Source organism: Hetaerina americana, unplaced genomic scaffold (genome assembly GCF_022747635.1).
Source record: "Hetaerina americana unplaced genomic scaffold, ioHetAmer1.1.p SCAF_9, whole genome shotgun sequence".
Lineage (NCBI taxonomy): Eukaryota > Metazoa > Arthropoda > Insecta > Odonata > Calopterygidae > Hetaerina > Hetaerina americana.
In genome coordinates, this window is record NW_027287538.1 from 64848397 (window position 1) to 64869849 (window position 21453).

The window sequence follows — 21453 nt, forward strand, 5'->3', positions numbered from 1 at the left end:
ACATTATAAAGAGAATAACAATATTATGATTTAATAATAAATGATGTTATTAGTTTATACAACATTAACTGTAGACAATATTTATCGGATTTAGTTAATTCTGTGACATATGAAAATGACTAATAGAGAACCATTCAAGGCATTTGACTAATGAGTGAATTTCTGATGAAAAATTTATCAGGTTGAGCTTTTGATGGGACCACACCTGAGCTAGCTACTTAAAGATGGAGAATTGTTTTATAACTACTAAAGATAATTCAATCAAGAGTTATCATATCATTTAATGGCACAATTCTTACAATATGACATTGATCAAAGAATTATTGCCAGCCTCAGTGGTGATGCGGTAAGCACCTTCCCAGCTAATCCAGAGCTTCTGGACTTGATTCACAACTTGAATCCTGGATTTTCCTCCATCTGGGGTCAGGGAATTTGCAATATTCTTTGCCGTCATTTTATGTTAAAAAATATTAAAATCTATGCCATCAAGTTCTGTAACATGTAAATGAAACAAATTAGTATTCAAGTGTAATAATTATTAGACAGTTTTCCATATCTTCAAATCAATTAAATTCAATCTGTACATGAGCAAATGGCATTTGGAAAACTGAAAAATGCATTGACTGTAAAGCAAAAAATTTTTTTCTATGAATCACTCAGAAAAAGTTGTTCTTCTATTTTGTAAACTAAATGCACAGTACTTTATAAACAATATTTCAATGGTTGAGAGGCAATAATCAGTTCAATTTACTCAAGGCTCAAAATTCATGAATCCCATACGTTTACTGAGTGCTCATTAATGACCTCGCCTGCTCAACAGATTCTTACCATTGCAGAACAGAAAAATTTATCATTTATAATGAAATGTTTTTCTTACATTGATGCTCAAATTTTTAATTTAGGGTATGTGGTACACAATATAACAACAGTATATACCATTTTATAGTACTTGATGGGAGGTGACTATACCTCAGCCAGAACATTAAGGAATATCTCCACCTCACATGCACTATATAACTTGGTGATATAGAGAAAACTTCATGGTTTCCATTGATAGAAAATGGCAAATGGCTAAAAGAGCAATCTGTTCTTTATTCAAAACATTTGTGGTGCAAATTGCATGGCAATATGATGTAGTTAATACTTCATTTGATAAGAAACTGGAGTATATTATATTTTGTGAGCATTACAAAGGGAATATTAAGAAGAATGTCATTTGGTCCCCATTAAAGGCTATCACACAAAACACTAGTTCCTCATATGTATGAATAATTTACTCCAGGAATTGTTACTTGAGAAGATGAACCTTTTCCCAAAGATATGGGAGGCTTTCCCAATGTTAAGCAGGTCTCACCACAATGGACCTGGAATATTTTTGTTTCCTAACTATTGTCGTTAGCTATTTCCTTTCCTATATTTTTAAATGTTGAGAAATTCCTTCTTTGACATTGTCTTCCTCTAGCTTTTTCTTCTCTAACCAATTATATGCCGCAACAAAGGTTTTAATGTACACTGGGCTCGATGAGCAAACTATGGAGCTGTGAAAGGTAGCAAAATTGAAGGCATGCCAACACTGACAATAATATTTCAGACGTTTTGTGAATTCACTTCCTAAAGCTTACTTTGGAAGGGAGTGGGGGATGGGAGTAGTGAGCAAAGTGAGTCAGCACCCATGTCTTTAAGAAGGGACCATCAAAGCAAAAAAAAGTTAACTTAGCCCACTTTGAGTCAGCCCTGGGTCAAAGATAAGTTTGCCGGGGGCACAGATATCTAGCTCCATCCCTGATCTAACCTAGTGGGTCTAGGGTTAATCAGTTTCAAACAGGCACCTAATAAACACTAGTCACTTTTTATGCCCTCTTTGTAGAGCAAAATGGGGTAACTTTCATTAAGAAGAGAGAAATCTAAGCATCTCCACTTGAGAAACAGACTTGAAGACGTCAACTGTAGCATCAACGAAAGCATTTCAAGCTCAAACAGCTATGAAACCATCGCAGCATCTAGACAAAACCCTGATCGAGGAGCTTAATGTAGTCATAATCGTGGCTGCTATTCACTTCACTTAATTTGAATGGGGACTCCTTCACAAACTGGAAGAAGAAGATAAGAAGGGATGGAAGGGAGGTGCTACAATACAATAATAGCAATCCAATGGAATGACTTAGCGACTAGGAGAGAGATGCCTGCAGAAGACATCAGTGATAAGAAATAAGCCAATGAAGTATATCCCGATGCACCATGACTTAATTACAAGTGTAATAGACATGGTGGAGTGGTATAACTATGGTGCAAGGTACACAGCGAATAGCGAGTAGTTACACGAATGGGATTTTCAAGTGGGGACATTATTAGGAAAAACAATAAGATCGGCAAAGCGCAAAGATAGAATTGAAAGCATCAATCTAAGGATGTTCACGCATGACGATGATTTTCGGATAACTTAATTACTGAATAAAGGCCATTCGCAAGGGGGGTGCGGCCCACGCAATACCCAAGGGTTTCGCGGCGGATGGGTCGCGGGGGAGGACGAGGAGGAAGAGAGACGCAGAAAGGGGGATAGTCATTCCAAAAATATACCCCTTGAAGTGTTTTATCGGGGGCGATAGGGTCACGGCCCAGTCGATATTGGAAGATCCAGTCCTGGTTAAAAGAGAGGAGAGGGAAAGACGGAGAGAGAGAGAGAGAGAGAAGGGGAAAGAGGACGGAGGGGAGGGGGAGGATAGAGGGGATGGTAGGCAATTGCTGCCGCCTCCTCCCGGCTGGTCCCTCCAGTGACGACCACTCCCAACCTCGCACCACACACCCTCTCCCCACGCCCGCCTCACTCCCGGGTGCGAATCCACCCACGCCCCTGGTTACGAGACGTTTCCGCGACGCGCTCACGCAGCCCTCGCCTGTTTTCCTTTTTGTGCTTTAAGCCGAAGGACCAAAGGGGGCGATCCTTAGGCCCGCGGGCCACTGCCGGCGGCACTGGGGAGAATCTAGTCCATCGATAGTACGGGAAAAATGACGCACTTACCCCAACTGAGCATGCGCTTTTAAATATCCTAGAATTCCGACACGACTTTCTTTGATAAAGCTCTAGGATGGATATTAAGAGGAGATATAAAGTGACGTACGCTTCCTCCTTGGGACGTACATATGCATATTAATAACACAAGTGTTATTTTGGGGTTTTTCTCGCAGTGAATTTTAAAGAGAGGGACAATCATATTCATAATCACTACTAAGATATAAAAAAGTTTTTACAATCACTTAAGTCTCTGTTTTGAATTAGCTGAGAGAGTACTTTTTTCTCGATTTACCCCAACTATGTGTTACATAATATGCTTCGTGAGAAGGAATCGAAGGGACGAATGCGCCATAACCTAACCAACTAAGTCAAAATAACCATCTACGCACTAAACGCAAATGGCGTGAAGAAGATTAGGAATTGACAAAGATCGATTTCTCATAATGGTACAGTCGATTTGGATATGATGAGTTTTTCATTTTAAAACGCATATCTAGTTTCAGATGACGTTTACCAAGTTTAATTCCAAATCCTAATTCAAGCCTGCGTCTTGAAATCAATGCTACCTTGGAGTCAAAGAAGAACATTTATTAATTGAGTATTTCTAGAATTATAAAATCATTTATAAATTTAAACTTTGAAGTGAATGATTAGTTACATTCACAGGTATGAGATTCAGTCTTGTGAAATCGCATCTTGAGAAATAAGTAAAACTTCTTAGATTTCGCCAAACTTTATTGCGGTAGGACTGATTTCACCACATTGCGAATAAACAATCAACAACACCATATTGAACCTTAAGATGCCACAAATTAGTTGCTTTGGTCAACGTATGAAGCAAATGAATTGATTTTTTCAATGAGTCGAAGAAATTTACTGATATCTTTTGACCCACTGAAAATTCCCTTCACACTCCTACCATTCGAAGTAGTTATGTGAGAGTACAAACTTTTGTCGACTCACTCAAAGAAATCAACATGCTATTTTCGCCATTTCATGTTTAAACATAGGCGTTAAATTCTTGGTGCCCTGCAACCGTTAATTAAACTTAAACAGCGCGGGGAATTGAGACAATTCACTATCCATGGCGGCGCAGGGATTGCACACAGAGAGTCCAGGCTGTACGCAATGGACATCGGCGCATCTATTTCGAGTTGGGGGTCGGTCTCTGTTGCGTAGTTGCGATCAAAGTCACAAGGTTCCATCTGTTCGAGAGTTTTTGACTAACTAAAAAAAGTCTGTTTACCTCTGCACCCACTTTATTACCTTGATTTCGATCTGCGCGACTTTTGTGTCAGATACCTTAACTCCAGAACCTAGTGAAAGGCAGCTTTTATGATAACGTGGTTAAGATCCAAAGAGCTGTGATGATAAAAACGGGCGGCATGAAGGGTACAACCTTTCACCAGTCACTCTAGTCGCCTTTTCGTCGTGAGAATAGAGATTCAGGATGCGGCATGAAGTTAATTCAAATGAAAATGTTAATATAAGTACACATATATAGAGTATTACTTTTTAAACCGTCAGTCTTACCTTCCAAATAAATCGCTGTGCGCTCCTCTGCAAGCATCTTGCATTAACAAATCCATTACGTTTAGATATAAAACACATAAGGTCCTATTATATTTTGTTCATGCATTTTGAAGGAAGGAAAGATGTTTTTAAAATGGTTAGAAATTATACCTACTGTACCAGAATATCTTGTTTTTAATATGCAAAAAGGAAGGCAATCACGGTAATTGAATAAAATACAATTTGATTGCTTGCAAACAACCTTAAAAAAATTCAAATTTACTCCAAAAAATAAAGTTTAAATTGGAATATAAAATAATCTACGCATTCGTGACTAGATTTCACCATTCGAAAAAATGCCACAAGGTGGATACTGCTTTGCCAATGCACTATAACCGGATTGACATTCTTTTTCAATTAGCAATCTTCGAAAGGAAGTCGTGATGTGTGACCGAATGGAACAGCCGTTGCCGGTTCTTCCTCGCATTTCTTTATTCATAATTTCAGAGAAGAGAGAGGATATCCAACGGCTCTTTCGTTTCCCATCTCAAGAAGAGTTGAGTAGGGGTTCTTATCGCATTAATGACGTCACTTTCATCTCCCCGCAATTTGAGCATATATGAGGGACGGTCATTCGAAGCCGGAGACGCATTCGAGAAATTTGCGTCGCTATCAAGTCTAAGTGATTGACGAAAACAATCAATAATTAATGGTATACACACAACAACATGGCAATAGCGAAATTTATGTAAAAAGGGTTACAGCTTTGTTTTTCTTCAAGAACTTCAAGACTAAATTAAGTCTCAATCAGGAATCAATTGAATTTCAACATTTTTTTTGGATGCGGTATTCAAAATATTAACTAGCCGGTAAAGGTATCTTCAATGGGGGCTGCCTCCCACTGCACAATCACGATGGAAATATGGACAGAAAAACATCAGTTACTGTCTAGAGTTAATACTTCCGTCATGGTGGACTGCATTTCGGAATCCCTTAGAGAGTTTCCCCGTCACCAAGAACAATGGTTTAATTTAAAAACGCAAAAAGCTTTTTTTTCCGAAAAGCATTTTTTATAGTCACAAGGAAGATTCTTTGGGAACGTTCACGCGCGATTAAACCCAGAAAAGATACGTCTGATAACATTCTTATGAAAAAGAAAGGCTTACAAATACATGGAAAAATTTAGATTTTAATTTTAAAAATCAGCGATAAAATCTTAGTGCGCTCGCCAACATCCCGCAGTGTTTCGTCTGAAGCAAATATCACACCCAAAGAACACACTGATTAGATTTTACACAAATGTAGTGCACACGTATGAATGCAGTTTCATCGCACATATGTTGGTTCAATCATTGAGATTTTTCTCTGAGCTAAAATGCTAAATGCATAGAGAACAATGGTTCTCAAACTGTACGTCGCGACGTCATGAAGAAGAATGAAGTCAAGTCAGGGGAGGCGTAAAAAATTATCAAAGAAAAGTAAAAATAATACCTTACTGCATTAAATTGAAGAAGTTCTCTAAGACATTTATAAAAATTTCATTTTTCGGATATCTTAGATTATTTTAGCTGATTACTCATGCTTTTCTAAAATCGGTACCTTGAGGAGGAGCGTGAATTTCTTATATGATTAAGGAAGGCGTCAAAGAAAAAAATAGAAATTCATGGTGCTTGGAATTTCTCCCAGTTAATTTTCATCGAACGATTTCAAAGTGAAATGCCGAAAAATGTTTTTCGAGACATTTTTTTCATCATTGAATAGGCAAACAATCACGTCGTCGCTGTACATCGATTCCTCAGGAATTCGGCCCAGACACATTCAGAATCAAACCAATGACACAGCCGAAAAACCGGCAACTAATTTTCACTATTATATTTAATTTACGGTATGGAAGTGGGTTTTGAATTTATTCTGACTTCTACAGCACAGCATTGCGTTCTCCCTTTTATTCTAATATTCTCCTTCCTGACATGGTCTTCAACACTCATTACATTTTAATGTCTCCTCCATTCACTCGTCTTCCTCGATTGCCTTCCTCTCTGTTCATCTTCTTTTCTTCAACCGTATCCATGCCATTTCTAAAAAAACACGAGCGTATTCTCACTTTACTACTTCAAAGACCAGGCTTATGAACTATAAAAGGCTACACTTCAATTAAAATCTTAACTAATACATGCTTTACATGTGTCTTTGCATAGAGTTCCTTCCACTGTTTTCATCTTTCATTTATGCCTCTTTTGGTAACTCATTTCTCCCCCTAATGCAATTATAATAATGGGCATTTTCTTCCAAAATATTGTCCAAAGGCGAAAACTGTTCCTTCTACTTTAATATATGCCCTTCAAATATTTTTTTTACCTTAGCCTTTCTACTTCCTAATAATTTCATTACTCTCGCTTTTATTAGATGTATCTTTATCAAACACTTATCACAATGATTCGCTGATGCGCTATACCATATCTGAAATTCCCTGGCTGACTGGCTAAGATTCATCATTTGCAAATTTTTGAGACTCAAGGAGCTTCTCTTTGGCTTGGACACGCCCACTCTTAGTCCCAAATTTTACTTATTTATCTAAATTATGCATTTCCTCAGCAAACGTAAATATGCGCGGCAAAACTAACCAAAAACTCTCCTTAACGCTCCCTGCTGTTAATCCAGCCTGATTCTCCATTTCGACTCGTATTTACGCAGTTTGAGTATGAAACAGTTTCTATTAAAGCCCTCACTCTCAAAGCCACTCCTAAATTCCGCCCAATACTTTTATTTACTTTCTCCACACAACTCTAGAAAGCCTTCTCGAAATCGAAGAAGCGAACAAAAACATCCTGATTACGTTCTGTATTCCTCTAGATCAATAAGCATTATTCTACGGCGTGTGCAGAAATTTGCCCAAATTGAATATAATATTTTCAATTTAATGTCTTTATAGTCTCACAGAATTCGGAACAGTTATTTAAGACATTTATTGACGCCTGAAAAGGGATGGAACGAAGACGGACCGTCTCCAACCGACAGGCTTCCATTCAAGCAAGGAAAAAAGTGGGAGGAATTGGGGGGGGGAGGGGTATCCGCGTGGGTATCTTTGATAACCGGCTGGAGGCGCCACCTTGTCCGCATCACATCAACCCTCACAGTTGAGTCGGGTCCCGGCGGAGCGGTGCCTTAGACATGGGGACGGCTACAGGCGTGGCGGAGACTGGGAGGGGGAAAGGCCGGGGGAGGGGTGAGCTGAGACGAAGCATGGGAGTGAGCAGAGGTGTTAAAGGAACGGAGGTTTCCAGTCGCGAGCTCGACGGGCAACGGGCGGGGGTGGAATTCAATTGCTAGGAGTCCCTAAAATATTCCAAGGTCGCGCTCCAAAGATTCGCCGAAGAAGGGGCATGACGGTTACGGATGAATAATGCAAAACATTGGCTCTCCCGTCGCCTCCTTCCCTCTACCAACCAGTCCTCCATCGGCCGCCCAAAAGTTTTAGCCGTCGTGTGACACCAGCAATGCAGAAGGTGGAGGAGAGCACCTCGGCAGCGATGCGCACTACGCTTCAGCAGGTACGTACGTCTCGTGTCTATCGCAGGCACCGGCGGGGAGAGGATGATGCTCCACCCGCCAGCAATCCGATGATGTACACTTGCGCTTGGCGGTAAACCATGTGCTATTGATTTTAGAACGCAAGCCGAGCTTCAAATTCAATATCTGAAAAAGGGATTTTCGCTGAAGAACGATATATACATATACATACATACCTTCGAAAAAGAGCGCTCTTCGGCGACGCACAAATATATAAAGACATTGCTAAAGATTTTTAAAACACAGAAACACAAAGGAAGAACCCTCACATATGTAGTTTTGACGTTTCGACAGCACAGCCGTCATCATCAGAAAATCAAGATTCTGATGATGAAGGCCGTGCCGTCGAACGACAAAACTATAAATGTTAGTCTTCTTTCTGTGTGTTTCTGATTATACCTGTATTATATATATATATATATATATATATATATATATATATATATATATATATATATATATATATATATATATATATACACATATATATATATATATATATATATATATATATATATATATATATACATATATATTTACTATTATTATTATAAGGTAATCTACCGGTTAAAGTAGGTTTTTGGATGGACACAACTACCAAATAAATATTTTGTGACTCCGAACAAAACACAAAATCCAGCAACCTTCTCTACATCAGGACCCTCTTCATTTCTGAGTCCTTCCTTCCTCCTTTCATCCCGTCCAGCAACCCTATCCTGTTCCTTCCCTTTCTTCGTTTGCCTAACATTCTTCCCTCTATTACAGCCTTCAACATCTCACTACCGACCAATACGTCCTTCATCTATGTTTCCTGCCTCCATAGGATTTCTCCCAACAAACCCCTCTCTTCCCCCACCATACCAAGTACTTCTTTTTTTCCTTCCGGTCCATTTCACCTTCTCCATCTTTCTCCACACCCACATTTCAAAAGCCTCTAATCTACGTCTATCCTCCTGCTTCAATGGCCAAGTTTCCGCGCCGTACATAGCTACGCGCCATACAAGTTTCAGACTTATTTCTATTCAAAAGTAGCTCTATCGGTCATGAATTTAGAATAAGTGAGTCTTCAAAAATGAACCAAAATAATTAAAATATTAACCATTTCTATATTCACTGTAAATAAACCAATAAAGTGAGTATCTGCATTGCTTTCATGATTTCACTAAATGCTTATGAAATACGAAGCATGTTACCTTATTCTACCCCCTTGAAAATCTAATCGAACAACTGATATGACAAGCCGATTGAAACATACATGCATAGCCGTGGGAAAATGAAGTAAACGAGGGAAGTTGCACGGGATGCGTAGATAGAGGCTTAGATCTCCGGAGACGACCGCCAAAAAAGCTTTCAGAACAAGAAAGCAAACGTAATTTGAAGTTCTTTCGCATACGACTTCACGAAATATGGGCACAAAAGTAATTCAGTTCAATCCGAGCGTCACCAACGAACCTCTTCCGCTCATTTTGGCTTTATAATGTACGAGTACTAAGTCCTGCACACGGACGAGTTTGATAATGTATAGGAGACGATGTTTACTCTCAGTGTAATTTCTGAACCCTAAAAACATTCCTCGTTAAATTCCGTCCCACCAGTAGAGGCTGTTGATTTGGTGAAATGAGACAGATATGAATAGTTCATCCCCCCATAAAAGATAATGTACGTTTCTCGTGAAATATAAAGCTCGGGAGTAGCGACGTCTTTTGAAATAAATTGATCCCCAGACGGCTTGGTAGTCTGTTAGGGAGGACATTTAGCCAACGACTACAAGGTCTTGGATTTAAATCCCTTTGGAAAACTTGAGAAATTTCTCTTGGCACAACCCATTTCCAGGAAACCACAGCAGCACCGGGAAACGCTCTGTCCCCGCATAATTTTAATGCGCGAATTTCGCGCGCGCGTCTGTTAAGCCTTGGGCACTTGCTGAGCTCCACTCTCACCCATCAAGCCGAACTCCGGGCCGAAGGCTGAGGTTTACATTACCATCCTTCCCACACCCAAGCCTAAACCTTGTTTCCCTCACGTCTGCACTCGCAGGACTTAGCAATTGGTGTCCGAAGTGGTGTTGTGAGGGAAGGGACGAGTGGGAAAGGCAGGGCGGTCGAAATTACTCACGAGAGAGAACAGCTCACACAAGGAACAGGTGGGACAGGGGAGGGAATAAGAGGCAGGAATGGAAGAGAGGGAGTCGGTAACGGCTCGGCAGGAATTCGGAATTGCACGGGATTGATTCTCGAGAGTAATTCGTAAAACGAGGAGTAGATGGAGTTGCGGTTGAGGTCCTATTGGGAAGAGAGGGAGAGTGGGAGAACGGGGGGAGGATATTGGGAGGGCGGGCAGATGGAGCGGATTAGGGAAAGGGTAAGGATGAAGAAAAGAGAGAATGGTGGGTGGACAAAGCGAGAAAGGAAATTGCTGGGAGAAATGCAGGAGAAAACGTAAATCAAGGAAGAAAGCAACAGAGAAGGAACGCCATGATTGCGTCTACTTTGTCTGATGAAATACACTCTCTTGAATTTAAGCATTCCTGACCCTTTCAATGATACGGAAATCAACCTTCCCCAAACGCTATTGCTGTTCACCACTGCACTAAACGCGTGGTCAGGATGTAATATGGTAACGGATGAGCAAAGAGAAGCTGGCGACGCAAATTACTGGGGGCCTCGTTCCCAACACGTGACGCGCGTTATTTGTACGGCGCACCATCAACGCATGCAAAATCCATACACCTTAATATGTCACGATAGCGTAAAAAAAAGAATAAGCATTATGTTCAACAATAACTAATTTTAAGGAGCAAAACAAAATACTGCGTAATTCCACATTTAAAATATTTGACACGACCTAGGTTTCCCTGCCGTATAGAATTATCAGGTGGACCTGACAACAAGTATAGACAGAAATAGTAAAGAAAATCTCATTTTCACAAAATGCGAGGTCACACCTTCCATTATCCTTTTTGTTGTCTCAGACGTAACTTTTTGGAATTTGCATAACATATTGAAATGTAATGAAATAATTGACTTCATTTCCATTATCCTGTAAAGATCTGCCGGAATTGTGAAGCTATATAAAGATGGAAGACTGAAAAATAGCGGTATTTCGATGTAAATTTAAGCATAAAACGCTATCTCATCCAGATTTCTTCGACACCTATATTTCAATCAATAACGATTTCCAAAAATGAACGTCGTGAGTGGCTTGAGAGAATTCCAGTCGTACGATAAATTTCAGAATGTCAATTGTTAAAGATTGAGTTGTCGGGCGTTGAAACTTCTTGATGACACGAATGAAATATTTCTCAATAGGAATCCTCCACACTGACCACGCTCTCTGCATGGGGTGTGGTAAGAGTAAGACAGCGAATAACATCACACCCCTCTAAATGGACGAGATCTTTAATTTGCTCCCATATACAAAAAGGGAATATCGTACTCTCTCGCTAAAGAACCGTAAAATAGCAAACTGTCGAACATCTCCCTAACTTGGTTTCGTCCAGGCGATTGATCCATGGAATTTCATTCTAAGCACAGCATATTATAGTTACTATTTCCCAGTTATTAATAGAAAGAAACTTTGCTTAAAACGGGCCTTGAATTATAGACTGCGACTTGCGATGAGAAGACAAAGATGTTAATATCACCCTTGGCAAAATACGATCGTTAACTTTCATCTTGTTTCAATTCACCCAAATATAGATGTGTAAATTTCGTTGATCAGTTAATGCACAGACAAAAAATTGAAAACATTTGGAGGAAGAAGATAAATAATCACTCGATCTATTCTCAAAAACCTCTCAAAAGAATTCATTTTTCTGTTACACCGTTAATTACTCCCGAAACGGTTTCCAGAAACTATTTCTCTCAATTTTCAGCAAGACAACTTTTGCAACGTGATTGAATCATTTTACACATAGGCAAACTGTATTTCTGGATTAACCACTTCGTTATTATATTAAAATGGGAGTAAAATTGATATACAAGAGAAATAATATCAAACAAAGTTTTAAAAGGCCATATGGGTCACACTTTCTAGGTGGATATATCAGTAATGATCCTTTACCTATACCAACATAACAGGGGGAGTAGACAAGAAGTTTGTCACCACAGCGCAAGATTAGTAAGTTGGGACGCATCCATAATCTGATTCGTCAAGTTTACTACTATATTTAGCAAAAATGGGGGCTATAACGTAGGTTTATGAACAGGTAATGCCGATTATGAATGGTTATTTTCTTTAGGTACTAATTTTTTACTATTCATAATTTAAATTATCTTTCAAAACAGCTAATCTTCTGATTGGGTGCTTTGAAAGATAATTCCAATTATTAAGAGTAAAAATCTCCATCTTGTAAATTACAATACTGGGGAGCCAACTCGGTGGATCCGGTGTTCGCGAGAAGGCAAACTAATCCGGAGATTCGAATCCCTCCTCGGACACGAATGTAAGATTTTTTCACGAGCCGTGCCTTCGGAGTGCGACACCCACGCCGTGTGACGGCGAAGTAAGGTCAATTACTACCATGCAACGCAGAATCACGAGGCGTTTCTATTCAGAGGGATTCCGTGAAATACCGGAGAGGTCATCGCGATCTCGGAGATACACCTAGAAAAAGTATGGGTGGCATCGGGAGGGTACGGGCAAGAGAAGGAATGGATGGAATGAGAGAGAGAGAAGCAGGAGGCTGGTCTCGCAATGGCTGATTCGGAGCGTGGCGCCTCTCGCGGAAGGGGTGAGCGAATCGAGAGGGCGGGGGCGTGGGAAGGGAAACTGCGCCGCCCTGAATCGGAGGAGCTCCGCCCGCGTTCAACTTCTTCCCCCCTCGCTCAAGTTTCACCCGCTTCCACCAGGACGAGGAACCCTCGACCTCGCGAAACGTAGTCGGAGGGGAATGAGGAGTCGGAGGCATTTACAAGATGAGCACACCCCGAGAGCAAGCTGGGGGAAATAATGATTAATAGAATTGATTGACATTTATATAATCGGTACTTATATGATTTAAAAAAATATGAAGTTAAAATTTAATTATCGTAAAAATAATCAATTGTGTTACTTCTAGGATTCAAAAATTAATGTATAATACATGGAAGGCTGATAATAAAAAAAATAATATGATAATGCAAATAAGCAGACATCTGTTAAGGGACCATATTAAGGAAATGGTCTTTCCACTTTTGTACTCTCTTTTCTCAGGATAAAACTGGAAAAAGCACTCCAAAAAAGGCGTAAACTTTGCGATGCATGACATCCGAAACCAACTGCAAATAATACAGTTTTTATATTTTCACTCATTTGTCTGTAAAATACAATTTTCAACTCAACTATGAACATTTTTGTAAAAATTTCTTTAAGTTAAAATGATTTCTTGCAATCATTTTTTATGACTACCCGGAAGGCAGGATTGGCAAGAATACTAGGGGATGCACGGAAAATTCGTAGAGATCAGTGGTTGTGAATTATTTTGCACCGGGAGGGGGGACTTATAATCAACTGTAGTCAAAATCAAATTTGATAATTTCCCAAAAATAGAGCACAAATGAAACGGATCCAAATCAATTACTCAACTTCGATATTTCTATTTCGATTAACGCATAGATAGCAATACCATATTTCGTAAGTTATACTAAAACGGAAGGAGGCAATTTCTCACGCATATGCTCTACTGCTGACAACACACAGAGTATGAAACTGCTGACTGATAAACAGTCAATAATTTTTTAATAAAACCCCCAGCTGAATTATACAATCCCCACATTTTCACTGGACAGACAAATTAATAATTACCCAGAATTTGGCCCAGATACTGCTTTCATCAATGTTTTTTGAATGATCGAAGGTCAGGGCTAGGGCAGGGTCAGATTCTCAAATAAGCCTTGGCCTAAGAGTGACTTAGCCTAAGTGACTGTAAACTACGACGCATTTTCTTTTACCGATAGCGCCAAGTCACCAGTTTCTAATGGAAAGCGTACGAGAAGACAATTAGAAATCAAAAAAGGGGGGTTGGAGTTTTCTATTCACTGTCACTTGGCGTATGTTGGGCTGTCTGTCTGACGTGTCACTGTAGAAATGTTGACATAGTAACCACGCAGATGGCATGCGGATGAGCGTCTTTCATGTGATAGGAATTACCCTTCGTTCATAGATACACATATCTATGTGTGTGTGTATATATATATATATATATATATATATATATATATATATATATATATATATATATATATATATAGTATATATATATATATATATATATATATACACCTATATACACACACACACATACATACATATGTGTGTATATATATATATATACACACACGCATATATGCGTGTGATAACAGTAGAATCTACGTCGTAGCAGCAGCAGACAGAGATGCAAGAGGATGCTACTTGTCCAAAACGGAATTAGTCAAGTCTGCGATATGTTTGTGTTGGCTGTGGCCCGTATCTTGAAGAATCAATCCTTGATACTATTCCGAAGGGAAGACAAGGGAACTCGAAGCGAAAACATGTTCTGGCTCATCGAAAACATCTGGACGATGAAGAATGTTCTCGGATTGTGAAAGGGGTGATGGCAGGGTGAAAGACTACAAACAGGAGAGGATGAAATAAGAATCTGAGACTATCAGAATATATGTAAGCAACATTTGATATGATAGAAATTTGAATGATATCGATTTCAAAAGCTAAAAAAATTATAAATTTCACAGATAAAACCTACCATCCAAATTATTGTTTTCTCCATTCGAGATAATGAATACAATATTTTATATTAATAACAACGGCTCCACATGCCACACTATTAGTGCTCTACATTGAAATTAATAAGAACTATTTTACATGAAATAATTATATAATCTTACCCATAAAATTAGATAATAGAATTGCACACTTTCAGCTAGTTTTTTCATGCACCAGGAAATAAGTTAACTCGATATATGCCTTGAATGATTCTCCAAATGCCATTGATTTTCACACTGGTACTTCATTACAGCCTTTTATTTTATGATAGAAATCAGAAAATTACAAATATTTCTAATAATATTAAAACGATAAAAAATGTCACTTCACCATGAAACAAGAAAGTCTAATTATTAATACAAAAGTGCTGCTTTGTTAGTCTCAGAATCATCCCAAAAGACACAGACCTACTATGATCCACTACGGCCATAATGCAGGAAGATTCCTACCCAAAAATATTTACTCTTTGGTAATTACATCAAATTTATAAACTATACGATGAGATACCTCTACCATGTAAGCATGAAATCGAAAAATTCTCAAAAAACTACATAAAACAGGTTTAAAAATTTAAAGACAGTAACAAATTTTTGCCAACTATTATGGAAGGTAAAATTCAGTTTCAAAATCTAAAAATAACATGAACATGTCCACAAGAAATGATAAATAATTAACTTGTAAAACATTATGATTTATACGGTACGTACTTGGCATAATTAGACAGCTAAGTTGAAAGGGAAAAATTATTTAGGAGATTTATTAGAATGACCTGTACGGCAAAAGGTTCACTGATTGTTATTTACTCGTTTCAAAGAGATACCTCGAATTGCTGCATTTTAGTTAACTATTGGCTTGACGTTATTGTAGGTACATAGTCATTCATAATTTCGAGTATCTCATCATTCATTAAAAATAAATGTAATTACTTGGACACAAAGGCAATTGTATCGATTTTGGGGAGACGGCGGTGATAACTAAAAACAATAGCGCTTCGAAGCACTTTCACAGGAAAAAAAGCTCGCGGAGAATGTCCAACGTAAGGGAGAGCCTTTCAATGTGAAACAGTCAATATTTTATAACTCACGTTTAAAGAGAGAAATAATAATCAGCTCATCGGTATGGCATTTTATACTCGAGAAAAAATATAAAAAAGGGCTTGGAATCACGTGGTCGAATCTCATGGGATGATGCTGAGAAAGAATGGAGTTATGCTAGTCGTAAGACTACCGCGAAAGTAGACTAATAATTTATTGCTGATTTATTCGCATTTAAACTTTGCGTGCCGGTTAAACGCCCCATTGCATACCGGGGCCATTGGGCTCCAGTGGTGGAGACCAACTGACGATCTGGAACGTTTTTTTTTTCTTGGTGATCGATTCCTTCAACCGGAACACAAAGCATAACCGCATTTCTGTTTACAACACGTGTACAACTTCCGGGTTATTTCTTCGCTGACCACTAGGAATCCTCGGTGAAAATAAGGAAGACCCGAGGTTGGATTTATCTTCGCGGAGGTGAGACTTTGTTTAAGCCCTTAGTGAAAGGCGTGTGGACTCGGGAAAAACCTTGAGTAGGGGGGAGTGAGGCAGCAGTCCAGCACATGAACGGAGTGAAAACACGCGATCGTGGCAGATGAGGGGAGTAAGAGAGGGAGGAGAGAGAAACAGTGAAAGAAAGAGCGAGGCTAGCGGGACTCGGGATCCCGGAGATACCGATGGGTGAGCGGAGAGGAAGATCGTGCGTTTCGCAGCCACAGGGGATGACGAGAAGTGACATTAGTTAGTAGGGAAGTTGTTACACACATACTTCATCTAATTTTAAATCTATCTTTCTTATAAAAGAAGGAGGATTAGACGGGTATTTTAAAGTTTTCGTTATCCTGAGGGAGATTTACTTTAGGGGATGGGGTAAGATAGACTGAAAAGGACAGAGGGAGAAGATTGAGAGAGAGATAGAAATATTTATATATGCATATATAGGTATTTAAAGAGAGAGAGAGTAGGTGGGAGGAGGCGAACAGGGTTTTTTGTTCGGCCCCCGGCGGGTGCCCAGGGGGCCACCCGTTGAGGGCAGGCCCCCTTGAGGCTCTCGCTTAAACTGGGGGGGGGGCTTCCGGGGGGAAGCAGACTCACCTCCTCGCATAGCGACAGCATACGCCGGGTGCTCTCCAGGGACTGGAAAGGAAAGAAAAAAACAAGTATTAGCACGGATCAAGGCAGCAGAGCGTCGGGCAAACATTGTGGGTTCGCTGGTCGATAGGACAACACACAACAGTCCGGGGCGACCACATTTTGGAAGGCTTAAAAATAGGGACGTGACGACCAATATGTGTATGGAAAAGAAAATCGGCATGCGCAGTCGGGTCGAAGGCAATTCCGATAGAAGCACCGTGATTACGTCGCCTTTCCATCATGCCATGCGTGAATGAGTGAGCATGACGAGCCGAAAATCCCCACCCCTTATGAATCATATTAAATAGTTTTTTTTAATTACTCGACAATAATCCCACCGAGAATACTATAGTTCACACGCATCCTTCAAGTTTAGGTGTGGTGGGTTTACTCAACTGACCGGAATTGGAATCGGTGTTTGTAAGGCAGTCAATTTTAATTGTAATACTCATTTAAAATTTTATGTAATCCATTTCCTCTTTATAAGGAGGTATACTCTTCCTGATAGCAATTCTCGTGTCCGAACGTGCGTGGGCTGCAATTCTAACCGGAATAGATACTTTCAATTCTTAGAAATTCTCAAGGAAAGAGAGACAATCACAGAGAAGCAAACGGATTTCGGGAAGTTGGAAGTTCTTTTTCAAACGAATGGCAGGCATGGATCTCAGAGAATTAAACATTAGAGTGAAAGAATAACTGAATATATATTGCTAGTAAATAATCTAGTTACTTGCGTTAATTCAGTTAATATCACATTAATAGACCTATGCACCCCTAAGATCTTTCATTAATATGAAACCATTTTGAGGAGGCAATATCAATTAACATATTACAAAATACGAAAATATTTTCAAGCTGGTTCAAACTCATGGCATATGATTTCATACAACGAATCTGTAGATGTTTTGGCAGTACGATAACACAATCGCTTTCCGTTTCACCAACCGAGAGAAAAATTATGTTCTTAAAATCACAAGATTTAAGATATAGCAAAATACAATAAATTGAACAAATGTGGTTTATCGAAACATTTTCTATTGCCTATTAGTAGATTTTTAAACGAAGAAATGAATAAAATTAAACCAAAATAATTCTAGGCAGACAAAAATAATTTACCATTAGTAAAAATGGTGTAAGTCTTCGTAATACCATATTAAAAATTATTTAAAAGTTCAATATCAATTGAATGCAAGTTAACATTAATATTTGATTCCGCAACCATCTGTTGAATCATGAGCCAGATATAAAAGTTTACCACGATCCACTACTTTTCGGTTTTACAGATCCGCCAGCTGGTAATGGGAATTACTAGAGACAGGGAAATGCCTATAAGCAGTTCGGTGCATAAATTAATATAACAATCATATCTAATATTGTACTTGGTAGTAATTTAATGGTGATCGGTGAAGTAGTAATCGGTGATCTATCGGGAGATATCTGGGGATGAGGATCGTTTTATTCTAGAGCAGGATTTAGATTGCATTACTAAATGGTGTTCTAACTGGGGATTGACTCTAAATTATAATAAATGTTCAGTGGTAAATTTCTTTAAAAGATCAACGGGATTTGCTTACAAATTAGCTGGAGGTGACCTAGCAGTAGTTGATACGGTAAAATACCTAGGTGTCACATTCACCAAACACCTAACTTGGGGGACTCACATACGTAAAGTCTGCGGTCAAGCATATAAAAAATTGGGATTCATTAGACGCATTGTCGGCAAGTGACTCGAAGGTCAAGGAACGTTGTTACCACGCTCTCGTAAGGCCTCATTTAGAATACGCATGCAGCGTGTGGGATCCGAGTGAAAAAGGTCTCATTCGGGAAATTGAGAAGGTTCAACGCCGGGCAGCCCGTTTTGTAAAAAATTCCTACGATAAAACGCAAAGCGTCACCGAAATGCTCATGGATTTGGGGTGGGAATCATTGGCTGAGAGACGATTCAATGCAAGATAGAAATTATTAAATAAATTTAGATCCGCATGTTTCAGCACCGAGGTCTCGCAAATTATTCGTACTCCTACATACATTAGTCGCTTGGATCATGCATATAAAATTCGGGAAATAGATGCCAGAACTAGCCGACTCAAGGACTCCTTCTTCCCACGGACAATACGGGATAGCAACTGCAGGGTTATAGATAGCAAAAATTCCACTTGCCACCCTCAGCGTCTAAAAAATAATTAGTTGTATTTAAATGCATGCTCTTCCACTAAACTTATGTGTTTTGCTATAATAACCCATTCTTTCCGAATGACTTCATTCATGTTCTGTTCATCTGTTTTTAAGTTTCCCTTTCAATCCCTCGTCCCTCTCCGCGGGGGAAAATTCCTGCTACCTGCAACGTTGGGTCCCATTCCCTGCCATTTAGAGACTCTTTGGGGGTAGAGTGTTTCGTGGTGCATTTTCATGTGGTAGTGATGTTTCAATTTCTTGCTTGTTGTGTCCTGGCTTCCGTGTTGTAGGATGTCTTTCGTGCTGCATCATGGGGTGCAGTTTTTTAGTTGTTTTGCGGTATATGTGTTTGCATGAGTATTGGATGAAGGGATTTTTGCATGAGTGTGTGCGCTGCTGTGGGTGTAATTTTCCGTATTGTTTTTTTGCATGTGGTATTTTTCTTTTTTACGGTTGGTGACCTAACACCCCCCGCCACACGCCCTTGCGGCGGCTTGCGGGGTATTATGTAGATGTAGATGTAGAATGTTTACAACTGACATTAATATAACTGACTAAAACTCGTCATAAAGCGACTCTCCCACCAATTCCCTACTCCTCATGCACCTCCAGCAATGTAGTTTGCCTTCTGAAGTGCAAACTTTGCCATGCCTTTTATATTGAACAGTGTACCACACCCCTCAATATTAGAATCAATAACCACCGGGCCTTATGCAAGAATTCTTCCCTGATTGGTATGCCCCCAACCCCAAACACGCCTCTGAACACAACACTCCCTTTGATAAATACTATAATGTTTCCATCTTAGCATCCCTCCCACACTCCGATCCTCCACTGAAACTCAAAACAATAGAGCAAGCCGTCATCTGGCTCTTAAATTACTGGAATTGCCCAGGTATTAATATTAGGCATTAATTACCCTGATCTGCATAAATTTTCATTCCCCTCCACCCCCATCGCCTTCCATATTTTCCCCACCCTTCTAAAAATCCCCCTTCGTAGTGTTCCCCTCCCAAACCTTTCCCCACCTTCTCCTTCCATCCATCGTTCCAGCCCCGTATTTCCCTCAAATTTGTCCTTCTCTTCCTTGAGAAAGATGGCTTGGACCACCGAAAATTCGAAACCGAGTGAGTTTCTTTTCTTTTCTTGTGTGTTTCTGTGTTTTTGTCTTTGTCCCCTAGCTCTATATAAATTATTATTCCCGTCCGTGAGACTTTCACTTAAGTGTTATATACAAATATATACACGTATACACACAAAATGTACACTCGTTCCGGGATTCAATTTAGTTTGGCCATATCACTCCTGATTGGTCAATCTTACGAGCAATTCCGGCTTGCCTCATTGGCCGTGATTTCTCCCTGAATTTCTACATGTTTTTAAAAACTGTTATCCAGGCTTTGCTAAGAGAAAAACTATACTGGAATTATTCAACAGAATCTCAATGGCCTCTTTTGTTAGCCTATTAGCATATTCCAACACTCGGCCAAAGCGGCAGAGTAATTTAGTTTGTTCCCAGCTGATGGTGTGGTCCATGTTGTTATTTCGTTCAGCTACGGCGGATTTCTCCGGTTTTCCAAGTCTGAGATATTTCTGATGTTCTTTTAACCTTGTGGCGAAGGTGTCTAGGTGTCTCGCCTATATTAATTTTTTTCCGCAGAACTTAGCGGGAAAATAATAATAAATTGCAACAGAAACACTTGGTTACTACATTAATACTTTTTACGGCTCACAACTTTGGCTCCGGCTTGAAACGTCATCATCAGGTGGCTGATCAAGCACCTTAATCATGAGTCGATAAATATGGAAACCCTGGTCCTGATGAATAAAACTTACTGGTAGATGGATAAAGTGTTTGGGTTTGAATTTATACACAGCTTCACAGCCTGAGGACTCATGATCGATTTTCGGAGAACTTCCGACTAAACACTTTTAATCCATTCACCTATGTGGTTTTCATGTGCACAATTATGCAACAAAGTCGGAATATTCATTTATGCACTCCCTGGATACTTCATTTGTCCTTTGCTAACGCAGGTGGCATGTTTCTGTTACATCATGTTTTCTCTCTAGTGGGTGAAGCCAACACAACTTCAGTGTGGCATCCTTTCTCACATCTTAAGCACCTCCGTGAATAATTTCAAATATGTTATGAATCCGTCCCCGAGAGGATTTTGTGGAGCCATTACGTCATATTTTCTTTTTAACTGCCTTTCTCTAACGACCCTTCCAGGATTTTTTTCCGCTGCCATCTTAATCGTAAAGAATTAC

At 39.5% G+C, this 21453-nt stretch overlaps 1 protein-coding gene across 10 annotated transcripts in view; it reads right to left on the reverse strand.

Annotated features, from left to right (window-relative positions):
- Snap25 (Synaptosomal-associated protein 25kDa) overlaps nucleotides 1-21453 on the reverse strand; it is a 513578-nt gene that overhangs the window by 25572 nt on the left and 466553 nt on the right. For all 10 annotated transcript variants that reach the window (XM_071597947.1, XM_071597944.1, XM_071597946.1 and 7 more), the window contains one exon: nucleotides 16969-17010. In XM_071597947.1, the coding sequence (XP_071454048.1) occupies nucleotides 16969-17010 (42 nt within the window). The remainder of the gene's footprint in view (nucleotides 1-16968; nucleotides 17011-21453) is intronic.